Source organism: Pelophylax lessonae (genome assembly GCF_965119305.1).
Source record: "Pelophylax lessonae genome assembly, chromosome: 4".
Classification (NCBI taxonomy): Eukaryota; Metazoa; Chordata; class Amphibia; order Anura; family Ranidae; genus Pelophylax; species Pelophylax lessonae.
In genome coordinates this window covers 635,664,789-635,691,660 of record NC_138771.1, presented here as the reverse complement: position 1 = coordinate 635,691,660, position 26,872 = coordinate 635,664,789, and the positions used below count along the sequence as shown (strand labels likewise).

Sequence of the window (26,872 nt, the reverse complement as noted above, 5' to 3'; positions counted from 1 at the left end):
TTGCACGGTTTAGCACTGAAAACAGCCTGTTTATGTACATTTTTGCACTGCCAGTAAAAAATTGGTGCCGTCCGTAAATTTTGGACGTTCTGCCAGTAAATTTCCCTCTCGGGGGTTGGCAACACTGCTCTGCACTCTGTGTGCAACCCCCCCCCCCGAACTCTGCATTCTGTACATAATACACTCCTTGTATTTTATGCCCCTTTAAGCCCCTCCCACTGTTATTGAAATTTGACCACACCCACTATTTGGTGCGGTTTGGAGGGTGTGTGTGGTGTGTGGGGGGGGAGGAGGGGAGTTTTGGGGGTTCGTGGCTAAGTTCCTGTACCTATTTTCTGAGGAAAAAAAGCCCTGAATGTAACAATGTCAAATAAAGCCCAACACCAGCCCAAGCTTTGATGGGGAGGTTTAATCTCATAGGTTCCAAAAGATAAAATATGTTTTAGGTGGGAATAACCCGGCCCTACTTTTCTAGAGTGGGTCGTTTCGTACTTCTGTTTGGCTGTAATCTAAACTGCCATCTAAACTAATGTGCCAAATTGGATCAATACAGGCATTTAGCTAAGGTCGGGATCTCCCATAGCATGTGAGGGCCAGCAGAAGTAGATTCAACAAAACAGAATCCGTGTGCCATTGCAGCCTTGTATTTCTAAATCTTCAATTGAAACCATCACACATCTGAACATTTATCTGCAACACAACCCAGATAAAGGCCAGATAACCCTGATAAATTAAAGATACAGTCAATTATTGGCAGAGAAGGTATAAAATTATTACAAGGCCAATAATTGGCCCATGTGTCATCTCCTTCCACCTTTAGTTCAAATACTGGCATCTACTAAGATATCACAAAATGAGTTGCCAAGCAAAAATAATTGATCTATATTTAGGTAGATTCAGTCCATGTTTCTGTAGTGACTGAATTAAGAAATATGTTTAAGAAAAGTAGAGTCATTCAAGCTATGATACATGCTAAAACTGAAGCTATCCTGCTGGATAAACTTACAAAAACCTCTGGAAACCGTGGATTAACAACTGTCTACCGTTAGGCTTTGACGAATCCCTTGTACTAGCTTGACCTCTGGTCACCGATACTCTTCCGGTTTTGTAAATCTGAGCCTCCTTAAAGCGGAGTTCCGGGCACAAAATCGACCTAATCGATTTTGTGGCCATCCGCTTGCTTTGCTTCACCTGAAAAGGAATTGGATAGTTAGGATTTTTTTTTTTTTTACTTACCTTGTAATTGTAGAAAGAAATACTCACCTTTCTTCCACTTCCTCCCTCTGTGGCCACGGCCTGCGCCATCTCTTCCGGTTTGCAATGATTCCTGGGAGCTGAACGTCATCGCTCCCAGGAATCAATGCAACGGCACCGGCCCCAATCGTCACTTCCGGTGCGACGCCGCATTCCCTGCTAAACAGATTCTGGGCATGCCCAGAAGCTGTGTAGGAATGCGGCGATGCACCGAAAGTGACGAGAGGGGCCGGTGAAGGCGCATTCTGGGAGAAGAAGACGCGGAAGAGGATGGCGCTGGCTTCAGCTGCCCACAACAGAGATGGCAACGCTGTGGAAGAAATTTTATAAGTGAGCATTTCTTCTTGCAGGTACCGAAGAACCGGGACAGATCAGAGGCTAGCCATTGTGGAATGTACTAGCCCTGACTGTCCCGGGGGTATGTTCATTGAAAAAATGTTTCTGTGCCCGGAACTCAGCTTTAAGTGGCTCGGGACCCTCTCCGGGCACCCTTTCTCCCCAACACGTCCCCCCTCTACTGTTTTGCCCTTCTTTTCCCCCCACTTTCCTTCTTGCCCCCCTTACTCTCTTCTTTTTCTTCTCCCCCATATTGCCTTGAGTTTACCACTACCTACTTTATTTACCTATTATGGCTGGACCACCGACTTTTGCTGTACTACTGCCTCCCTTTTTGCCTTACTCCCAGCCGCCCTTGTACAATGTGACTATCCTTTGTACTTGTATGCCGGGGGGCGCCCAGCTTGCCCCTTTCCTATTCCTGAATCTGTTTGTTATGCTACTGCTAGATGTTAATTATGTCATTTTGACGTGTACACTTCTGTTAAGTACCTTTATTGTTTATTGGTATTGCTTTGTACTGCGTTCATAACCACTTTACCACCGGAGGATTTTGCTGTCTTACGTCTGGGCCACTTTTTGCGATTCGGCACTGTGCGACTTTAACGGACAATTGCGCAGTCATGCAATGCCGTACCCAAACTAAATTTACGTCCTTTTTTTTCCCACAAACAGAGCTTTCTTTTGGTGGTATTTGATCATCTCTGCAATTTTTATTTTTTGCGATATTAATAAAAAAATGCGACAATTTTGAAAAAATAACAATATTTTTCTACTTTGACAGTTAAAAAATATCCAATGTATTCAATTTTTGTCATATATTTAGGCCAAAATGTATTTAGCTACATGTCTTTGACAAAAAAATTCTCAATGAGCGTATTTTTAACCGCTTTAAGACCGGAAGGTTTTACCCCATTCCTGAACCGGCCATATTTTGCGATTCAGCACTGCGTTAATTTAACGGACAATTTCGCGGTCGTGCTACGCTGTACCCAAATTAAATTGACGTCCTTTTTTTCCCCACAAATAGAGCTTTCTTTTGGTGGTATTTGATCACCTGTGCAATTTTTATTTTTTGCGCTATAAACAAAAAAAGAGCGACAATTTTGAAAAAATAACAATATTTTTCACATTTTTTTATATGAAATCCCCCCCCCCCCCCCCAAAATTTTTTTTTAACATTTTAGGCCAATTTGTTTTCTGCTACATATTTTTGGTAAAAAAAAATCGCAATAAGCGTATTTTGATTGGTTTGCGCAAAAGTTATTGCGTTTACTAACTAAGGGAAAGATTTCTGTCATTTTTGGTGTTTTTTTTTTAACGAGTAATGGCGGCGATCTGCGATTTTTTTTGCAGGACTGCGACATTGCGGCGGACAGATCGGACCCTTGACTGACATTTTTGACACTTTTGGGGTTACCAGTGACATTACTAAAGTAATCAGTGCTATGCATATGCACTGTTACTGTAAAAATGACACTGGCAGGGAAGGGGTTCATTTTTATTGGAGAGGGAGGGGTTAATGTATGCCTGGTGCTTACTAACGTGTGTGGGGGGAGGTGACTGAGTGACACAGGGACAGATCGCAGGTTCAGCTATGCTGAACCCTGCAATCTGACCCTGCCTGTCACTTAGGAGATCCGCCCGCTTTGTTTACACAAGCGGGCGGATTTCCACACTAGATCCCCGACGATCGGGGAAGAGCGGCGGTGATCACCGCCGCTCCTCCCCTGGTCCGACTCCCACTGTAACTGAATACAGCGGGAGCGAGCCTCCGGCGGCGCACGCGCGCCGCAGAGAGAGGGGAATGTCTGGTGACGTAGGTCTACGTCGCCAGACGATAACGAGCCACTGTGCTGCACAGTGAGCAGACGTAAAGTGGTTAATAAAAACCGTTTGAAAAGAGAAAAAAAAAAAAGAAATATTTTTAAATGTTGATTGTAAAATTAATTTTTTGGAAAAAAAATTCTCAAACGTAATGTCTCTATTTCTTTAAACAGGTTTTTCATGACCTGAAAAGCCTGGACCTTCTGGATTTATCGTACAATCAGCTATGGGAACTTCCAAGCCATCTCATTCTCAACCTTGTCCATCTCACTAAATTTTACTTGACGGGAAACAAACTAACAAACATTCCAGATGATTTCTTTGATGGCCTGAATGCTCTTGGTTATGTGCATCTTGACAAGAACCCGTGGAACTGCAACTGTGCCCTCCACTATTTTAAGGAATGGGTGGAGGAAAATGGGCATAATATCTATATTAAACTGCCTGATGGATCTCCAGCTAATGATGAGTACAGTATACTCTGCTCTGACGGGACCCCACTTTTCGACTATAATATGGATGCATGTAATAGAAAGGGCCTCGGTGAAAAAGTCACACTGGCGCTGCCAACCACTGCCAAGACCACAGAACCATGGATAACAACAATGAAGACTACAACGGTGTCGTTCGCAAAAACGACACCTGTGCTGACCACTGAGGAGCATCCAACGTCAGTTGCTAAAACTACAAAAAGCAGAAGATCGACAACACCAATCACGACTTCAGCAAAACAGCCAAAGGCAACTTCAACAGCCATGCCAGCCTGGACAACAAGAAAAATGACCACAAAAACATTTAAGACTACTATGATGACAGCTACTGAACAAAGAAGAACAACTCCACAAACCACAGAAGTGCCAACATCTATTATTTCTTCAACAACCACTTTGCACCCAACTTCTATTCTTCCCACAACAGTGAAGGTGAAACCCAGTACCGCCTCAGTTTCGTCAGCACAAAAGCATCTTAAAGAAACATTGCTGATGTCTACAGAGGATCAGTTATCATACACCATGCCACCAGCAGAAAATGTCCAAGCAGAAGCCCATGGCATGTCATGGCTGGAGAACAAGATTTTCTCAAAAACTTCTGCTTCCTCCACCTTATATTTTCAATTCTGGGCATACTCTTTGAAAGTCAGAAGCGGTGCGGTGCATAATAACTTAGAAAAATATCTAAAATTTTCCCCAAAAAAGCTGTGTACACAGGGAGAGAACACAAGCACCCAGAACGGCTGCAATAAAGTTCTCTAGTCTATTCAATAACTTACAATGGCTTTAGTACAGCTAAGAGATAAGGATAGATCACGTTATAGCTAGTTAAGACAATGCATCTCTGTGCCTAGCACCAAGGTCATAGCTGGCTATACATCTATAAATACAACATTTTATCTTCTATTTTCTCATGAGAACGCAGCTGAAGAAAGGAACCTTTCAGGCCTCATGCACACTGGACTCTACAGCTGTTGTTTTTGTCTTCAGATGGATTTTTCTGCGGCAAGTAAACTCCCCAGCATGCTATCCCATGTGTCCATGCTTACATAGGCTGTTATCGGCATTTTTTAGCATGGATGGAGAAAAAAAACCCAGAACTATTGGGTTTTACTAGGGTTTTTTCAGCTGTAACTCTGATAAAAGCTTAAAAACTTCGGCCTTTATTGGCATCTTTGAGCCGTAAGCTTTTGTGGGAGTATAGTTTTGCTGAAAAAAGCTAAAAATGCTACAGCTAGAAAAAGGCTACTGCAAAAACGCTACAAAACTCAGCTACACCTTTTTACAGTTAACGCTACTGGCGTTTTTATAGCGTCCAGTGTGCATGAGGCCTAAGGGAGAACCCTACATGTATAACAAATATAAAATAAAGTCTCTAAGGCCCCTTTCATACTTGTGCCACCTAAAAGGCATGCAATTTTTTTGCCGCAATTGTGACTGGACTTGAAGCAGTGCCTGTGTAATCTTGAAGTCAATGGACCTCAAAACACATCAAAGTCTGACCAAAGTAGTGCAGGGGCTACTTTGAAGCCGTTGCGATTTGAAGTCGCACAGATATGAACTGTACTCATTGGAAATCATGGAGTGCGACTTGGCAGTCCCAAGTCGCAGGACAAGTCGCACAAATATGAAAGGGGCTTAAAGCATAACTCTGAGTGAGGCCCACATACTAATCTCCCACCTTTTGTCCAATCCTGGAAGCTTTTGGGCCATTTTTAATGTGTTACCAAACCCAGGAGCCTGCATTCACTATATCTTGTCTCCCACAGAACATGGAAATGCAATCATGTTAGTAAATATAAACTGCTAAATACCATTTCTCCTCAGCAGTATATAGCAGTCTTGTGACTTCTATCAGTCCCCAGTAAAGCTTGTAGGAGGAGTTTTCATTCTCCCCCTGATCCTCTGTCTGGACATGTCTGGACAGTGCTGATTGGCCCCGTGCTGATCACATGCACCCTCCCAAGAAAAAAAAACTCTCTAGCAATACACAACAAACTGAGCATGTGCAGTCCGTCCCCTGGCTCTGTAAATATCAGGTTATTTTTTGGGGACAGTGAAGGAGGATCAGAGAAGATAGGAGGATCAGAGAAGATAGGATTACAAAGACTTTATACACAATGGAGAGGATTAACCCCTTAGGTTCCACAGTGAGTATAACAAGCATGCTTTACTACATATACACACTGATTTTACTGTTGTAGGTTGGGTAACACTTTAAAGTGCTTGCCGGTGTAGTGGACTGTTGATCGAGCCCACCCATGGCCGGGGAACTTTCTGGTATTGAAATCAGAAGCTCCATTCCCTTAAAGATTTATGAAACAGTTTTAAACTTTCTTTGTTCTACGGGAGGGTGTTTCCTCCACAAAATGGACTTTTTTTCAGCAGGAACTCTAGCTTTACACATTCTGACCTTAGACACATAAGCAACTTCACTGAAGAGAAAAAAAAAGTATAAGCAAAAAAGCTATAAAATCAGCATCCCTACTCATTAACCACTTAACGACCACCCACGTAGGTCTACGTCGACTGACTTTAAGTGGTTGTACCGGGGTGATGCCTCTAGCCGTTTTTAGAGCCGGCGGTCGGCTTTACGGCAATAATGAGCGATGCAGCTTGGTAGTCACTCGATAGTTACCCCAGTGAATGGGAGAGGACGCCCCCCCCTCCCGCCAGCTTCTGCGGCTCTGCCCGTGTCTCCCGTCCCACCGGGAGACCCGAGCAACCAGCCGGCACGTTCACTGGCTGGATGGAGTCCCGATCAAAGCCGGATGTGGCTTCGATCGGGTCTGTGATGACGTTACCCGGAGGCGGCGTCTATGACGTCATGTCCAGGTTACTCGACTGCTAAAGGCGGTGGATTTAAAAAGTGAATGTATTCAAAAATGCAGTTTTCTGCATTTGAATACATTCAAGTGCAGTGGAGGGGTCTAGGGTCTTTTAGACCCCAGATCCCTCCATAAAGAGTACCTGTCACTGCCTATTGCTGTCACAAATAGTTTTTTTTTGGTAGTGAAGGTAAATTTGTTTTTTTTTTTGTTTTGTTTTGATTATGGGTCAGGGTGAGTGACTCAGGAAGGCTGGATGACTCATTAGCAGCATTTCTGGTGACTCCCCCTGCTTGCTGGAAACTTGGAGAACTTTCCAGAAGCAGCTGGGAGGAGTCTAGGAGGAGCTGCTCAGAGTAGAAATGACCCATATGGAAGAAAAATATATTTTCAATATATTTAGGGAAATTTTTTAATAAATATATTAAATATGGCCAAAATTGTAGCATTTCAAAAATATTTCCAATATATTTGGGGGGAAAAAAGTTTTTTAAATATATTTCAAATATATTTCTCTTCCATGTGTGGAGGGCCCCAGCCAATCCCCAGGAGGACTGAAAAGGGGCAGGCACCTCATAAACACTCAGGGTCAGCCCAGCAGGGGCAAGAGAGTTTGGGTGGAAGTTTGGAGATGGAGTGCTGAGGAGGCTGTCAGGCAGCAGTCTGGGTTGGTTGCAAAGTAATTCGGGTAGGACTGTGGGGGACTAGCCAGGGGGGCTAGGGAAAGGGGCAGCTACAGCAAGATGGGCTGGCAATGCCTTAAGAGGTGGTGCTGGGATCAGTAGCCACAGGAAGGTAGCTGGACACTGAGACTTTTTCTACACACTAAAGTGGCCCACAGTCCCTGCCTGCAATGGGCACTTCTGAATCTGGCGTACTGTCTTGTCAGATTCTATCCAAACAGTGTTCCAGCTAGGCCTCAGTGTTTCTGCAAGCAATATTTGTGCAGGAGGCAGAAGAGGAGTGTATAAATGGACTGTATATAGTTGTATCCCTGAAGAGTAATTTGCTGAAAAGTCAAGTGGGCATCCCATAATACCCCTTTCCCCATCCCCAAACAAAGCTGCAAGGATTGTTTCTTGACTCAAGTGTGCTGTGGAAATTCAGTGTGTCTGGCTGAGCACGGTGGGAGATCCCTATTCACCATTGGCTTCTACGGGGTAGTGCTACATACTTGTATGAAAAAGTCTCCTGTTTTCTTTGTATTGCTTCCTTTATGTGAAATCCCTGATGTTCCTGGTAGTACCTCTGCTTCCCTAGTTAAAAAAAAAACTGACCACACTAAGCAGGAGAACACACCATGGTCAGTTCTTTAGGTGTGCTGGGAACTCAGCCTGCTACCCTCTAATGTTCAGACTTGCGCTGACACACCCTCTTTGCACAGCCATTCACTGGGAAGATCCGTGTGCTGCTGTTTCTCCTTCCCCAGCTCCTATGCAGCTGAGAACAGTGGGAATATGATCACTTATAAAAAGAAAGGGAGAAAAAGGTATTATAATGTTTTTTTAGATCTATAAATAAATCTTTCGCCTTTCATCTCTATTTCAAACTGAATGGCTACAGTTTATTCATCCAGTTCTGGGAGGCCGTTATATGATGTTTTCCCATGATCGCATCCGCCGCGCGTCTGTGCTCTGTGTTCGCAGTGTCCTCCTGACACTGCTGAACACAGATTGAGATAAAGAGCCGATCAGTGTCTCTTTACCACGTGATCAGCTGTGTCCAATCACAGCTAATCACGATGTTAACAGAAGCTGGTTACTGACTCTATTTACCGCTCCTTCTCACGCTGTTAGCGTGTAAAGGAGAGGTGAAAAGAGCTGATAATTGGCTTATGACAATCTTCGTCCACCGCTGCTGCAAATTAGTGCCCATCACTGCTGTCAATTAGTTCCCACTGCTGCCAGTGCCAACCACTGCTGCCAGTCAGTGTCCACCACTAATACCAGGTCCTACTACTGCTGCGAATCTGTGCCCACCACTAATGCCAGTGCCCACCACTGCTGCCAGTCCCCACCACTGCTGCCAATTATTGCCCACTGCTGCCAGTGCCCACTACTGCTGCCAATCAGTGGCCACCAGTGTCTCCCCATCAATGTTACCTATCAGTGCCGCCTACCAGTGCCCATCAGTGTCGCCTACCAGTGCCCATTAATTCTGCCTTATCAGTGGAGCCTATCAGTGCCATCGGTGAAGGAAAAAAATTACCTGTTTGCAAAATTTGATAACAAATAATGAAAATTTTTTTTTTTTATTATTAAAATTTTCGGTTTTTATTCAATTTTTTTTTAGCAAAAAGTAAAAAAACCCAGTGGTGATTAAATACCACCAAAAGAAAGCACTATTTGGGTGAAAAAAAATAAATAAAAACTTAATATGGGTACAGTGTTACATGACCGCCATATTTTAATTCAAAGTGCGACAGCACTGAAAGCTGAAAATTGGCCTGGGCAGGAAGGGGGTGAAAGTGCCCAGTGGGCAAGTGGTTAGAGTCCTTACACTGCCCTGCACCACACCGGATTTTATACTAGAAAATTCTGCAATATACCTCTCATACACACACAGTGATAGTGAGAACAACCAAATTGGATATAACAAAAAACAATAAAAGACTCCCCTTTTGTTCTAAGACCCATCCCTAAGATTCAAAGCAATCATTTTGCAAACTTTTTACAGTGACTAGTATGGACCCAGGTAGACTTCCCTTAAGCTTAACAATGGTCCAGGGAAGCACTTGATTGGGTACTCCAAATTGTTCATTCAATTTTTTCTGCAACAGTTTCCAGGCTGCAGGCTGTGAGTTCCTATGGCAGAGGAAGGATCTGGGATAGAAGAGTAGATCAGCTTGTGCATGTCCTCCAATCTCCTGTGGAGGCTTTGAACATACAAATAAAGCTTATTGGTTAGAACAGAACTAAGTCTTGTCTCAAAAAGTATTTAATAGAGAGAAAGTCCTTTGTGTACCTTTACCTGGCAAGCAGAACAAGGAGCCAATTAGGAGGGAGCAGCAGAGGATGATGGGACATATAGTCCTTGGAGAAGCACTGTCCATTTAAGTTAATGTGGCATGGACTTCAGCCCCCATCAAGCTTAGGGGACAGAGGAGGAGGAGAGATTAGAGTATAATAGAGACAGATAGAGCAAGAGGACGGTGCTGCGGGTTGCTATCCCAAAGAGAGAGGGAAGGACTGCGACTGAGCCACTGGAAGCCAGACCATGCAGAGCTGTGATCTGAGTGTGGAGAGTTGGAGCCATTTCCCGGATACAGCCCCTGCCGTACTGCCTACTGGAGTTGCTACAGACAACACAGAGCGAGGAGACACCTACACAGAGGGACCACTACCACTGTGTAACAAGGATAGTGAGAGGGCCTTGCGACCACTACTTGCTGCCCTCACTAGAGACTAAGACACTAGGAACTACCTAACTAGCTACCCTATAACTCAAATACTTCCTGCCCTTGTGGACTGCCTTAAAGCGCGCCATCGGTTTCTAGGCCCCAACGTATAGTCGGCTGAGGAGTCAGCACTAAAGACTGCCCCTAACAATTGCTGTCCTGGGGTCTTTGTCCCTTTCCTTAGTTAAAGAGGTACCTCTTAGATGCTGAACTTTCCCCTAGTCATTCCCTTAGAGTGCACTCTAAACCAGTGTAGTATTATAATAATTTGTACTGCATTTATCTACTTATATCTACATTGTTTATTGCTGATTTGCTAATTCACATGTTGATTTCAGTTAGAGGTATAGAACCTTATCTTAGCCACTTTGGCATAGTTATTACTTTGTCTAGTAGACTAATCATAATTTGAATTAATTTACATGACCTGCTATGTGATAATTTATGTTCAAACTACAATTTGATCTAACCCATATTCATTGATTAAATACATTTATCACTACATGGGTGTGTGTCTATTTATTGGAAGTAACCCAGAGTCAGGTTAAAGATATTTTACATTTGTGTCTTTATTCATGTTTGCAGTGATTCTTATTCAAGCAGGTGTGTCAGAGGGGCTGAGTTTGTTCTTGGAGTCCAAGCGCAGAACAGAGAACTCAAAATTACCAAGCAGCTCCTTGAGCGGTGGTGCTACAAGTCTATAACACTAAAGGCAAAACACTCAACTCAAGTTTTACACATCTCTTTAGTCATTTTAGTTATTTATTTTTTTTTTATTTGATAGATCCACAGACAGACTTAGGTCCATCTCAAAACATCAGAGACCTGTAACTCTAACTGTACCACTGCCAATGCCGATGAGATACTAAGAGGTAGCTTTTCTCCACCCTTTTGCCTTTTAGTACCTGCTGTGGTGTCAACTTCAAAATGGCCACTGCCAGGGTCTTATTGAAAGCTTTAAACAACCTCTCTATATTGGCCTGAATGCTTGACTAGGTCCCGACACTTGTCTCACAGTTTTTAAGGCCCTCCAGACAGAACCAAAAATTGTGTGCAATCCCAAAAGCATATCTGCTCTCTGTGCAAACATTTCCTTAAAGGTTCTCCAAACTTTCTGAACAAAGGGCCAATTTATTGTCCTTTAGACTTTAGTGGGGCTGGACTGTGGCATCTTTGGTGTCAATGGGAGGAATAGTGTCGCATTGTTGGCGTCAGTGGGAGAAATATTGTCCCATCATTGATGTCAGTGGGTAGAATAGATCCCTATCGTTGGTGTCAGTTTGAGGAATAGATGCTTCACCATTGGTATTCGTGGTGGGAGGAATAGTGACCCATTGTTGGTGTCAGTTTGAGGAATAGATGCTTCACCATTGGTATTAGTTGGAGGAATAGTGTATCATTGTTGGCGTCAGTGGGAGAAATAGTGTCCCATCATTGATGTCAGTGGGCAGAATAGATCCCGAACCTTGGTGTCCGTTTGAGGAATAGATGCCCCTCCATTGGTATTCGTGGTGGGAGGAATAGTGACCCATTGTTGGCACCAGTGGGAGAAATAGTGTCCCATCATTGGTGTCAGTGGGCAGAATAGATCCCGAACCTTGGTGTCCCTTTGAGGAATAGATGCCCCTCCATTGGTATTTGTGGTGGGAGGAATAGTGACCCATTGTTGGCGCCAGTGGGAGAAATAGTGTCCCATCATTGGTGTCAGTTGGCAGAAAAGATCCCCACTGTTGGTGTCAATTTGAGGAGTAGTGTCCAATTGTTGGTGTCAATGAGAGAAATAGTGTCAGTTAAAGGTATAATGTCTTATATTCTTGGGAGGAAAAGTACCCCAAGGGCCGCATAAAGGCTAGCAAAGGGCCACATTTGGGCCCCGTGCCGCAGTTTGGAGACCACAGATATACATGATGCTTTACGTGCATATAATTCAGCTACCTATGCTGACATGCGTGCTGGTAAGTTAAATATTTATTTTTCAAATGTTAGTACAAATTCTGTATGTGGAATCCTCACAGTAGTATAATATCGGGATCCACACAATAAAAGAATATATATATATATATATATTTATATATATATATCCTTTTCCTCTAATGGAGAATATCTTACTGGCATAATAAACAGTGATTCAGTCTTCGTTAATTCTACACATCTATTTACATAATATTATAACAGCTGAAAATGTTTTCCCGAAAATCATGAAGATAAAAAAATATCCACTTCACCCTTTTTCTTCATAATTATTAAGGAAAACCACTGAGCAAAACACAGCACATCCTTTCATGGTGATATGGGGGAGGCTAGCAGAGTTAGTTTTTACTCATGCAGTCTGGACATAGACAGAAGTTTGGTTTTAACACTTTCCAAGGCTTGATGAACTAGACAAAGCTACTGACAGAATAATGTCAGTAGCTTTTCTAGTAGCACCAGGGGCGTATCCACAGGGGTCACAATTGTAAACCAGCCCCAGGGGCTGACTGGCAACTTTCAGCCCAGGGGGCAAGTACAAACCAGAGGCCCATGGTGCAGCGACTGGACCCCCCTCCCACTCTCTCTCTTTCCGGCCTCCTCCTCACCCCCATTACAGGCTGAAGCTCCGCTCCAGGTACTCACTACTCACCGGCTGAATCTGGTTTCCCGACCTGGCCAGCAGGGGCGTTTGGGGGAAGCTGGGACAGCTCGTTCAGGGCTGGCCGGAGGAGGAGAGTCTCCAGTGGGGCATGACAATGGCCTCTGCTCAGACACAACTTACACCATCCATGCTGGGGGGAAGGCCTGTGCTCTGTCCTTGTCTTTATCCTGCACTCAGTAGGTCAGCGGTGGGGGCTTTTTACTTCTCTTCACCAGGAATCCTTTAGGCATGTCTGTGGCAGAAGCAGTGCAGCCTTTTAGTGGCCCGGGGGCAGTTGCCCCCCTGCCCCCTAGCCCAGTCCTCCCCTGACCAGCCCCATGCTCCAGGGTGCCCATGCAGCTCCCCTGTATACCTGGATAGGTGGGGCAGGATGTGGCCAGCACTGCACCTCAAACCTCAGGTGACCCATCCTGTAAATTCTCCTGCCTCTACCACAAATCCTCTCCTCTGCCCCACTACCTGGCTCTCTTTACCCTGCATTCCTCCCTTTACCCTTCAGCAGCCTCCAGATCTGCCGCCATGACCAGGGGAAAGACTGCTCCAAACACCACTGAGCAAGGAACACAGGTTGGCGTCGGTGCACTGCAGGCTCCTCATAGAGGCCATTCAACTAGAGAGACAGTGAGGGAGACAGTGGAAGCCAAGCTGGAGCAGTTTGCCCAGCTCCGGAGCACAGACAGGGAGGGAGAGGGCTCTCATCATGCAGCTTCCCTATAACCACCTAACACTAAGCCAGACTCCAGCCCTTCTACTGCAGCTATAGCAGCTGCTCAGAACCTGGCGCCCAGGCCATGGACCCTTCCTACACAGTGAGTAATGTCTCCCTTCTCCCTTCTCTGCCTGGACCCCCTGGACAGGTTGCAGGGGGCCCATGGAACTCAGCTTACCTTAGAGAGGTTGAGAAATCCGTCTCTCAGCTCCCTAGGCCCCTCTTATGTCTAAGTCATCCTGTGTCTATTAGGGGCACAGGGTGACCAAGACAATTATGGACAACTACTTAATGGACACTGAGAATATGGTTTGGATTACTCAAATGGGACAGTAATATTTGTTAACAATATATCTCAAGGAATATATGAAGACTCTGGGACTCTAGGCCTAGCTGCCTATTGCCAATAAGAGACTGCTTCACATAGTCAGACTCATAGCAGATCCTAATATCATCAGCTCAACCACCTGTCTTCAACACATTGTTGATTATGCTGATTTACTCATCTATTGTCTACTGTGGATTCTGTGTTTATACTTAGGATAATGTGTAATGTATTTTGTTTTAGCCTTGTTGCAGTGCTGAGTTAATTAACATGCTAATGATAACATTGTCTGGGTCTGCATTCCCATTCACCTATTGTTTTTGTCCATATGGCTAGGTAATTGGTTCAGGTTAATTATGGTTCTGTATACAATTTCATCTGCATAGGATAATGTGATCAGACTTACCTGACCTGATGCGGTATATATTAGGTGTGAGTTTGTTCAATAAAGGTTCCAGAATTTAAACAAGCTAAGTTGTCGGCTAGTTTTGTATGGGAGCAATTAGAACATCTGATATCTATGTTTAGCCTGGAGGAAGCGGTATTCTGACGGAAACACAGTGTGGATTGCGGTTCCGTTTCAACCCTAACCTTTTCACCTGACCATGACCCTAACCTGAAAATATGTGTTTGATAAACAGTTTTGTAAATATTGTGCAACTTAAAAAAAATGCAACTTCCACCATTTTATTCTACAAGGTCTCCTCTATCAGAAAATATATATCTGTTTCAGCGGTAAAGGTAATTCCCAGCAAAAAATGCAGATTTTAATGTGTGCAAAAAATAATAAAAAAATGCGCCAGTAGAGAGTGGTTAACCACTTGCCGACCGCCGCAAGTACATATACTGCGGCGGTCAGCCGCTCACAGGCAAAGTGACGTATGGGTACGTCACTAGCCTGTGAGGCTCTGGGGAGCGAGCGCGCGCCGCTGGAGGCGCGCTCCCGCTCCCGCTCGGACTGCCCGGCGGACCCGATGTGCATATGTATAGCACTGATTACTGTAGTAATGTCACTGGTAACCCCAAAAGTGTCAAAAATGTCAGTCAAGGGTCTGATCCGTCTGCCGCAATGTCGCAGTCCCGCAAAAAAAAAATCGCAGATTGCCACCATTACGCGTTGAAAAAAAAAATAACAAAAATGACAAAAATCTTTCCCTTAGTTAGTAAACGCAATAACTTGCGCAAACCAATCAAAATACGCTTTTTGTGATTTTTTTTACCAAAAATATGTAGCATAAAACGAATTGTCCTAAAATGTTAAAAAAATTTGATTTTTACATTTTTTTGGGGGGAATTTCATATAAAAAATGTGAAAAATATTGTTATTTTTGCAAAATTGGCGCTCTTTTTTTGTTTATAGCGCATGATCAAAAAATTGCACAGGTGATCAAATACCACCAAAAGAAAGCTCTGTTTGTGGGGAAAAAAAGGCGTCAAATTTGTTTAGGTACAGCGTCGCACAACCGTGCAATTGTCCGTTAAATTCACGCAGTGCCGAATCGCAAAATAGGCCCTGGTCAGGAAGGGGGTAAAATCTTCCGGGGCTTAAGTGGTTAAATTTAATAAATGCAAGCAGTGTAAAAAAGTGTACCTGAATGTGACCTGGTATCAGCCTCTTGCAGTCCTTGTACAGAAGCGCTATTTGAGGAAGAAGCAGCACAAGTTGTCAAACAGTTTCTGTGCTTACAGGAAGCATGTTGATAGGAAGAGAGAGCAGAGTGAGCCCATCGTTGTGCTGCTTTTCTTCTCATCGTCTAGTCACATTTGGGGGCAGGTCTGGGACAACCTGGGCTCAGATGAAGTGGGTTGAATGATGCTGGCCATCATACTAAGGACATCAAATGGCAGCTAAAAGTACTGTGGTGAAAATCTCTGGATTGAAAGTGAATATTACATCAAAAGCTGGATTTGTTATTGCTTGTTTTATTGGGCTATTTGATTTTAGCCTTTTTTCCGGCTGGAGTTCAACCAGTTTTAGTTATACATACATTTTATTGCTTTGACTGCAGTCTCACCATGCTCTGCAATATAGTGTTCTCCTGGTATCAAGGACACTAATAGCCTTGGCTTGGGTTAGAAGACTAATTTAACTGCTCTCTGTTCTCTTGATCCTCAAGAGAACAAACTATTCCTGTTCCTCCCAATTCACTTTTACAAAGAACACAGAACGTGACCAGTGGAATTTATTTTCACTCATTGATTGACAGCACCATGTGGGCAGCTGCCAGCGGGCACAGCGAGCGGGATGCCGTCTAAGATAAAATGTGACGGGGGGGGGGGGAAATGAGAGTCTTATCATGTCTCAACTGTGACTCCTTCAAAGTTCTAAGTGCCCCTGCCTCGTTCTTTTTCAACTCTTTTACATGTAATTGTCCACTATCTAACGGCTCCCTGACAATCTCTTCTGTTTCTTAGGGATTCTTTTGGTTAGATTCCTACACTGAATTCCCAGGTCTGTACCTCCGCTGTGCCCATTGTGAGGGGTTCCCACCCTCCGTGTACGGAGTTCTCAGGTCTGTATGCCTTCCGTGTCCATTATAAGGGGCTCCCACCATCCCTGTGCTGAGTTTGAGTGTCTGTACTTGCTGTGCCCATTATGAGGGGCTCCCATCATCCCTGTGCTGAGTTCCGAGGTCTGTACACCCGCTGTGCCCATAATGAGGGGCTCCCACCATCTCTGTGCTGAGTTCCCGGGTCTGTACACCCGCTGTGCCCATAATGAGGGGCTCCCACCATCTCTGTGCCGAGTTCCCAGATCTGTACACCTGCTGTGCCTATTATGAGGGGCTCCCACCATCACTGTACTGAATTTGAGTATCTGTACTTGCTGTGCCCATTTCAAGGGGTTCCCACCATCCCTACATTGAGTTCCCTGGTCTGTACATGTGCTGTGCCCATTATAAGGGGTTCCCACCATCCAGGTACTGGGTTCCTGCGTCTGTACCTGCTGTGCCCATTATGTGGGGTTCCCACCATCCCTCTACTGAATTGCTGGGTCTGTACCTGCTGTGCCCATTATGAGGGGTTCCCACCATCCCTGCACCTACTGCTCCAGTCTGTACTCCTGCTGTGCCCATTATGAGGGGTTTCCACCATCCCTCCACTGAGTTCCCAGGTCTTTACACCTGCTGGGACCATTATGAGGGGTTCTCACCATCTCAGGACTGGGTTCCTGGGCCTGTACCTGCTTTGGCCATTATGAGGGGTTCTCACCATCTCAGGACTGGGTTCCTGGGTCTGTACCTGCTGTGCCCATTATGTGGGGTTCCCACCATCCCTCTACTGAATTGCTGGGTCTGTACCTGCTGTGCCCATTATGAGGGGTTCCCACCATCCCTGCACCTACTGCTCCAGTCTGTACTCCTGCTGTGCCCATTATGAGGGGTTTCCACCATCCCTCCACTGAGTTCCCAGGTCTTTACACCTGCTGAGACCATTATAAGGGGTTCTCACCATCTCAGGACTGGGTTCCTGGGCCTGTACCTGCTTTGGCCATTATGAGGGGTTCCCACCATCCCAGTACTGGGTTCCTGGGTCTGTACCTGCTGTGCCCATTATGGGGGGTTTCCACCATCTCTGCATCAAGTCCCCTGGTCTGTACACCTGCTGTGTCCATTATGAGTGACTACCACCATATTTGCTCTCAGTTTCTAGATCCACACAGCTGCTGTGCCCATTATGAGGGGTTTGTTTTGTTTATTGAAAAATCTAACCAACAACAACTTATATACAATAAAACCATAATAAATAAATAAATAACAAATTTACAAAATAATTGAATATAACTATACAAAACCAAAAAAAAAAACAAACAAGAACATAATAAATAATCTGAATTGTGCACAGCATAAACCCTACGAGAGAGCCAGATTAAGGAACATCACCGTCACCATGCATGTAGCCTTTTGTCAAAAATATATTTTATCTGAAAATCTAGGGGAGTGAAGCAAGGACAGAAAGAAAAGCCGCACACCCCGAGATCAACAGGCAGCAGCTACAGAGTTCTGATATTCCTCCACGCCTTTATCCAGGCCTCCTGCTGCCACCTGTCTTTCTCAAGACCCCGAATCTTCCCAACCTCACCCAGAATGTCCTGCACCACCACCTCGACAGGGAGGATTTTACTCCGTAAGGATACCTGGCACCGTGCACTCCACGTGACATAACGGACTACTGGACTGGCTAAAAAAGTGTTTCCAAATCATAATCCCGGCGAGTCTGGAATGTCCCATACACCCACTCTGCATAACTCATATGGGGGAGGAAGAGTACACTCAGAGCCCTCCCTACCCTCTTGTACACCTGTTCCCACCATCCCTGTGCTGAGTTCACAGGTTTGTACTTGCAATGCCCATTATGAGGGGTTCCCAGGATCCCCGCACTGAAGTCCTGGGTCTGTACCTGCTGTGCCCATTAAGAGGGGTTCCCAGGATCCCTGCACTAAAGTCCTGGGTCTGTACCTGCTGTGCCCATTATGAGGGGTTCCCAGGATCCCTGCACTTAAGTCCTTGGTCTGTACCTGCTGTTCCCATTATGAGGGGTTCCCAGGATCCCTGCACTAAAGTCCTGGGTCTGTACCTGCTGTTCCCATTATGAGGGGTTCCCACCATCCCTGTGCTGAGTTTCTGGTTCTGTACATCTGCTGTGCCCATTATGAGTGACTTTAACCATCCCTGTGCTGAGTTCCTGAGTCTGTATCTCTGCTGTGCCCATTTCTGGGGCTTGTAAATGGACAGTTATGTTAAAATGTAAGTTCAGCCCATGAAAATTGTTGACTTTTTGTACAGTCAGACATTATATCTTGAGTCCAATAGTGTCTACATATAAACATGAACAAATCACGCACACAATTGAGAAAAGTTGGTGAACACTATGAGCCTGGCAAGGGATTATTTGACATCAATCATTCCACTGTATAGAAAATAATCTGCCAGTGGCGTCAATTTAAAAAAAAATGCTAATTTCTCCAGGATTGGCTGACCAGCAAATTCAACCCCCAGAGCTGACTGATGCTAAAAGAAGTCTCTAAGAACCTTAAAATGTAATTGTGGAGCATTCAGGAATCTCTTGCAACAGTTGGGGTTAAGGAGCATGTATCTACACGTATGTACACTCAGAAAGAGAACCTGAATGAGAGATGTGTTCACCTTTAATGCCTGGGAGCAGCGTGGCTTCTGTTTCATGTGCCCACTTCTCTTACTAACACATAAACTCACCGGCCACTTTATTAGGTACACCTGTTCAATTGTAACACAAATTGCTAATCAGCCAATCACATGGCAGCAACTTAATGCGTTTAGGCATCTAGACGTGGTGAAGACGATTTGCTGAAGTTCAAACCAAGCATTAGAATAGGGAAGAAAGGGGATTTGAGTGACTTTAAACGTGGCATGGTTGTTAGTACCAGACAGGCTGGTCTGGGTATTTCAAAAACTGCTGATCTACTGGGGTTTGCACACACAACCATCTCTCAGGTTTAAAGAGAATGGTCCGAAAAAGAGAAAATATCCAGTGAGCGGCAGTTGTGTGGAGGAAAACGCATTTTTGAAGTCAGAGGTCAGAGGAGAATGGACAAGCAGTAAGGCTCCGTTTACACCATGGCATGCCAGATCGCGGGCGGAATGGCTGCAATTCTTTCTGCAATTCCGAATTGCCAGAACTTTCCTTGGGCGACAGGTGTCCCATGATTTTGTTTGCGTGATTTTACAGCAATTCGTAGGGCAACAATTGCAGCAAAATCGTGCCGTGATTCGGGTGCCATTGAGAGTAACGGGGATGCCTAACTCAAGTAATCATTTATTACAACCAAGGTATGCAGAATACCATCGGGGGGGGGGTGACGTGAAGGGGGCGCATGACACTGCTATGGAGGGGGGGCATAGGACACTTTTGTGGGAAGGTGATGTAAAGGGGGGCAGAGAACACTACTGTGGGGGGGTTGATTTGACGGGGCTGAGGACACTGCTATGGCGGGGGGAAGAAGCCAATACTGTAGGGGGAATGATTTGGAAGGGGGGCAGAGGACACCACTCTGAGGGTGATGTGAAGGGCGGCAGATTATACTAATGTGAAGACACTATTGTGGGGGGTGATGTGAGGGAAGCAGAGGATACTACTTTGGGGTGATGTGAAGAGGCAGAGGACAATACTGTGGGGAGTGATGTGAAGGGGGGCAGAGGATAATACTGTGGGGAGTGATGTGAAGGGGGGCAGAGGACACTACTATGTGGGGGGGGGGGGGGCAGATGACACTATTGCAGGGGAGAGGTAGAGGGCACTGCTGTGAGGGGGGGAGGAAGACACTAATGTGGGGGGGATGATTTGAAGGGGGGCAGAGTACAGCACTCTGGGGAGTGATGTGAAGGGCGGCAGACTACTCTACTGTGGGGGGCAGGGGACACAATTGTGGGGGGTGATGTGAGGGGGGCAGAGGGGCAAAGGACACTACTGTGGGAAGGTGATGTGAAGGGGGGCAGAGGACACCACTGTGTGTGAGGCAGAGGACACTATTGCAGGGGAGAGGCAGAGGACACTACTGTGGGTGGGGGGTTGATGTGAAGGGGAAGAAGACACTACTGTGGGAGGAATGATTTGAAGGGGGGCAGAGGGCACCACTCTGAGGGGTGATGTGAAGGGCAGCAAATTACACGACTGCGAGGGCAGAGGACACAACTGGGGGCGGGGGGCTGATGTGAAGGGAGAGGACAATACTGTGGGGGGGGGGGGGAATGTGAAGGGGGCAGAGGACAATATTGTGGGGGATGATGTGAAGGAGGGCAGAAGAAAATACTGTAGGGCAGGGATCCTTAAACTACGGCCCTCCAGCTTTTGCAGAACTACACATCCCATGAGGCATTGTAAAACTCTGACATTCACAGACATGACTAGGCATGATGGGAATTGTAGTTCCTGAACAGCTGGAGGGCCGTAGTTTGAAGACCCCTGCTGTAGGGTGTCATGTTAACGGTAGCAGAGGACACTACTGTGTAGGGTGATGTGAAGGAGACAGAGGACAATACTGGGGGGGGGGGGGGGGGAGTGTTATGAAGGTGGGCGGAGGACACTGCTGTTGAGGGTGATGTGAAGGGGGAGCGGAGAAAACTACTGTGATACACTATGTGTTCTTTATGTTGTCTTTTTATTGGGGGCTTTATAGTAAATTTATTTTTTTTAAACAGGGTGCCGTACCCCAGGGATCTTTGATCTGTTCCATATTGTCAAGGTTCCATGTTTCAACCTCCCAAAGATTACTTACCCCTGTTATAGAACAATATGCTGAATACCGATCATACAAAGATAGGTTTGTTTGGTCAGAGTAAAAGTATTCATGTTTACTGCAAACTAGCGAAGATAGAATTTCAGAAGAATCCCATACCAACTGTGAAACATGGTGACTGAGATGTTATAGTTTCTGATGACTTTGCGTCTCAGAGTTTGAGCAGCTTGCAGTCATCAGGTCAACTATACATTCTACATCATATCAAAGTATGCTTGATGAGAATGTGAGGCCATCTGTCCAAAAGTTGAGGTTGAACCAGAAACAATCTTAAAACACAATAGGTTTCCAAAGCACATTAGCAGTTTCACCAAGGAATGGCTCAAATTGAACAAATAGAGGGTTCTGGACTGTCCTAGTCACATCCATAATTTTGTTCCCATTGCAGGAGGATTTGGAATTAGGAAGTTCATGCAAGGAAATCCACAAACATCTTGCAACTGAAGCAATTTTGCATGGAGAAGTGGCCAAAATGTCAAGGTCAGAGAGTGGTGGGCAGTTATATACAAAATGTCTATAAGAAGCAATGCCTGCTGTAGGGGGCCTTCCTAGCTTCTGATGCTATGGGTGGATTTATTTTATCCTCAGTACACCATTAGATATTTTAAAAACTTTTGAAATAAATGATTTAAAAGCCAAATTTATCTTGTATTCCTATTTAAGTATATCATCTTTATCTGTAGACACTATTTGAATGTTTACCTGTTAATGTGTTTGTAGCACCGTCCTAGGTACAGTAGGTGCTAGGAAAATTATATACAGGTATGTGGCCCTGTCTGCTTATCAGGGGGGGCTGATCATTCAGCTAGGCTGTCATGTGTTTCCAGGTGTGTTCTGTTGAGTCTGGGGAGTCTCCCCACTGTATCCAATGAGGGGTCTTGTTGGACAGTGGAGGAAACCTGGCCAATAGCACACAAGGGCTTATATCTGTCTCAGTGGGCAGAGTTGCCGCAATGCATGCTGGGATGGGGTATAAGCCTGAGGGAAGCACGGGTCAGAGGGTCTTTGGCAGGAGTCCCAGGAGGAGGGTAAAGGCTGTCTCTCCTCCTGTCAGAGGAAGCAAGTGTGTCCTGGGCAGTCGGCCTAGAAGACCGGAGGTTGAGCTGGGCTGCAGGAAGGGATCCAGAATGCTGTGGACCAAGTGGAGCTGCTGGGCAGAAGTTTCCAGGAAAAACAGTGTTGTGAGTACTCGAAACTGCCCAGGGGTCTGCCTAGGAAAGGGGGCCACTCCAGAAGGTCAAAAGGATCTGAGAGCCAGCTAACCAGTAGTTGCGGTTTAGAAAGGGGGTGCCTGTGTCAAAACCCTGAAGATAATTTAGAGAAAGGGGGCTCCGGTGTGGGCCCTGAAGTGTTCAGCAGTGCATACAAGTAGCTACCTCAGCAGGAGTGCTTAGGGAGCTTAAGGAGGACTTCTTTAGTTACAAAGCAGTCACAGGACTGTTCAGCGTTAACCGGCATCCGGCCAGCGTTAACCATTTAAGCCCCGGAAGATTTTACCCCCTTCTTGACCAGGGGGTAATTTGCGATTTGGCACTGCGTGACTTTAACGGACAATTGCGCGGTCGTGCTGTACCTAAACGAATTTGACGTCCTTTTTTTCCCACAAACAGAGCTTTCTTTTGGTGGTATTTGATCACCTGTGCGATTTTTTGATCATGCGCTATAAACAAAAAAAGAGCGTTAATTTTGCAAAAATAACAATATTTTTCACATTTTTATATGAAATTCCCCCCAAAAAATGTAAAAATCAAAATTTTTTAACATTTTCGGCCAATTTGTTTTATGCTACATATGTTTGGTAAAAAAAAAAAAAAATCGCAAAAAGCGTATTTTTATTGGTTTGCGCAAAAGTTATTGCGTTTACTAACAAAGGGAAAGATTTTTGTAATTTTTGCTGTTTTTTTTTTAACGTGTAATGGCCGCGATCTGCGATTTTTTTTTGCGGGACTGCGACATTGCGGCGGACAGATCGGACCCTTGACTGACATTTTTGACACTTTTGGGGTTACCAGTGACATTACTACAGTAATCAGTGCTATACATATGCACTGTTACTGTAAAATGTCACTGGTAGTGAAGGGGTTAACTTTTTTTGAGAAGGAGGGGTGGTGTGTGTCCCTAGGGGCGTGTTTCTAACTGTGATTGGCTGTGGCTTGAGGTGTAGGAACAATGATCAACGGTCCTACATAGTAGAACCGTATGATCACTGTTCCTACACAGGGGAGAATGACAGGTGGCTTGTTTACATCAGCCGCCTGCCTTTCTCCTGCTGTCACGGACGATCGTAAGTGAGCGGCGGACATCGGGTCCGCCGCTCACACGCGCATGGGGGGGTCCGTGACCGCACGGGAGCGGGAGCGCGCCTCCGGCAGCGCGCGCTCGCTCCCCAGAGCCTCACAGGCTAGTGACGTACCGGTACGTCACTTTGCCTGTGAGGGGCTGACCGTCGGCAAGTGGTTAACCAGCGTTAAGTCGGCGTTGACCGGCATTCAGCCAGCCTCACCAAGGATTTTTTCCAGTGTCTCCACCAATTAGTGCATAGTTTAGTTCAAGGAGTATCCCACTCATCCCTTCTCCTATCCAAGTTACAAAATAAATACAAAAATCTAAAGATACTGGACTGGTCATTGTCTCAATACTCAGGGGGACCCATATCCAGCAAAACGGCTGGGAATTGTGCTACATGTTGAAAAAGTCAACATTTTTCATTGTGTTGAATAATTCATTTTTCACATGACTGTATAGATCTTCGTATGTGTGGCATAAAGAATATTCTGTGAAAAGACAAGAGATATGTGGTTTTTCAAGCTATTCCACAGGACTAAACTTTTAGGCCATTTCCCCTGCATATGAAGTGAAATTAGGTCCAGGAAACAGTTGGAAGTCAAGATAAGACACAATGCTATATGAAAACCATAAGAAGGAGGAAGAAAGACCATCAGATCCTTCATAACATTCTCTCTGGGAGGTGAGTACCCAGCAATTCACTGCTGATTCATGGGACGCTTTATTGATTTAATTGTTTGGTTTTTTTGGGGGTCGGTCTATTCAAAACAGATATTTTATTTTAGGTAAATGGTGGTATGCTAAACTAAATGAGATTTACTCAGGGCTTTTTTTCAGCGGGAACGCAGTTCCGGCACCTCCAGCACAGAATGTATGCCATGGCAAAGGGTGCTGGAGGGTCTACTGATGCTGGCTGCTGGGGGATCTATTGTTGCTGGAGGGGATATGTTTTTGCATGGCAATCTATTGTTGCTGGTGGAGGATCTTTTGATACTGGGGGTTAATTGTTGCTGGAAGGAATCGACTGTTTAGTGAGGGGTCTGCAGTTTCTGGCTGCTAGAGAGTCTATTGATGCTGGCTCCTCGGAGATCGTTTGCTGCTGCTTGGGGTCTATTGCTGCTGGTGGGGGGGTCTATTGCTGCTGGCTGCGGGGGTTCTATTTTATTGCTTTTCTTGTTGTCATAACCAAATTCCATAAATTCCACTACAAAATTATACTTGGCTCTATATTTTCTAAAAGGGGCTGTACTAGAAGCTGGGTAGGGGGTGGAACCAAGGGTCGGTGCTCGGAGGTGGGTATGGGTGGAACCAAGGGTCGGTGCTCGGAGGTGGGTATGGGTGGAACCAAGGGTCGGTGCTCGGAGGTGAGTATGGGTGGAACCAAGGGTCGGTGCTCGGAGGTGGGTATGGGTGGAACCAAGGGTCGGTGCTCGGAGGTGGGTATGGGTGGAACCAAGGGTCGGTGCTCGGAGGTGGGTATGGGTGGAACCAAGGGTTAGTGCTCGGAGGTGGGTATGGGTGGAACCAAGGGACGGTGCTCGGAGATGAGTATGGGTGGAACCAAGGGTCGGTGCTCGGAGGTGGGTATGGGTGGAACCAAGGGTCGGTGCTCGGAGGTGGGTATGGGTGGAACCAAGGGTTAATGCTCGGAGGTGGTTAGGGGTGGAGGCACTAAGTAACTTAGAAAGGGGAGTTCCTGCACCTATTCTCTGAGAAAAAAAAGCCCTGGATTTACTTATATACTACACTACATAGCAACATTTTCATGGACACTGGACCATTACACCCACCATGCTATATATGGTCAGAAGTACATGGGTACCCCTATAAATGCTGGAATCCAGGTGTATCCATTTGTGCTCTTCCAACCTTGTGGTAACAGCTTGGAGAAGGTCCATTTATTTTCCACCATGACTGTGTACCTGTGTACAAAGCCAGCTCCATAAAGACATGGTTTGGTGTGGAAGAACTTGAGTGTCCTGCACAGATCCCTGACCAAATCGGCACAAATTTTCACAGAGACACTCCAAAAATAAAGCCTTCCTAGAACAGTAGAAGGAATTATAGCTGCAAAAGGAGGGGGGGGTCAGCTCACTGGGATGTGATATTCAACCAGGACCTTTTTTCCGGCGGGATTGCGGGGGAACGCAGTTCCGGCACCTCCAGCACTGACTGTATGTAATAGCAAGGGGTGCACTACAGGGTCTGCTGATGCTGGCTGCTAGGGGGTTTATTCCAGCTGGAGGGGTCTTTTTTTGCAGGGGGATCTATTGTTGATGAGAAGGTCTGTTGTTGCTGTTGGGGGACCTACTGTTGCTAGGGGGGGGTTCTTATATTGCTGGGGGAGATCTGCTGTTGAGGGAGGGATCTATTGATGCTGGCTGTGGGAGATCTGTTGTTGCTGCTGGGAGTCTATTGTTGCTAGGGGGGAAATTTTGTTGGGGGTGGTCCATTGTTGTTAGGGGTATCTATTGTTGCTCACGGGGGGCCATATTGTTACTGGCTGCCGGGGATCTATTTTACTGCTTTTCTTGGTATTACCATATTCCATACAAATGACTTAACACCGCAAAATGATTCTGGGCTCTGTATTCTCTAAAAGGGCAGTACTTGGAGGTGAGTAAGGCGTGGAACCAAGGAATAGGGCTCGGAGGTGGGTAGGGGCAGAGAAAAGGGGTCACTCCGAAAGGGGGAGTTCCTGCTCCTATTCTCTGAGAAAAAAAGCCCTGGATACAACAAGGCGTGATGCTTCATGCAATGCTGACCAGAAGACTGGAGACATAACAGGGAAGGGGGGGGGACTCCATATTAATGGATGTGGTTTTGAAATAGGATGTCCAAGAAGCTCATATACTGTAGGTGTGGTGGTCACAAACTTTTGTCTATATAATGCATGATTATTTTGGTGATTTTCTTGTATTTGAGATTCTGGGTCTGCACGTCTGCTGCATTATAAGGGGACGAGGGGGGTCTCACCATCGGGCTGCTTTTAGGTCCTTTGGAGGTCTGAACTGGAAGGTGAGCTGCATTTATAAAACATTTTGGCTGCAGTTTTCATGGGTGTCCTCCATTAAACCCTTTTGAATGAGTTTCCCCCTTTTCTCAAATACTAAGTATGTTGTTATACCTTTATATCTTTCTACTGTGTTTGGTAACCGAACAATGTTTCAAATGCGTCCCATGAGTTGGAGGGATCATATCTCTAGGTGCCCTCGGAACACATTGAAAGTGCTATTGAGAGGGCTTTTTTCCAATGGGAACAGGGGGAATGCAGTTTCGGCACCTCCAGCACAGAATGTATGTACTGGCAAAGGGGGCTGGGGTGTGCTGTGGCCTGACTGCTCTGGATCTATTGTAGTTGGATGACGTAGTGTTACTAGGTGGGGGTCTATTATTGCTGGAGGGATCTATTGTTGCTGGTAGGGGATATTTTGCTCTTGGTGTCTTATGTTGCTGGGGGGGGGGGTTAAACACTGTTAAGGGGGAAGGGCTATTAATGCAGGCTACTGGG

General features: G+C 45.6%; 1 protein-coding gene across 1 annotated transcript in view; it reads left to right on the top strand.

Moving 5' to 3' along the window:
* The window catches only part of GP1BA (glycoprotein Ib platelet subunit alpha), a 56,795-nt gene that overhangs the window by 17,674 nt on the left and 12,249 nt on the right, over positions 1-26,872 (top strand). The window contains exon 3 of the mRNA XM_082256791.1: positions 3,591-4,170. Coding sequence (XP_082112917.1) covers positions 3,591-4,170 — 580 coding nt within the window. The remainder of the gene's footprint in view (positions 1-3,590; positions 4,171-26,872) is intronic.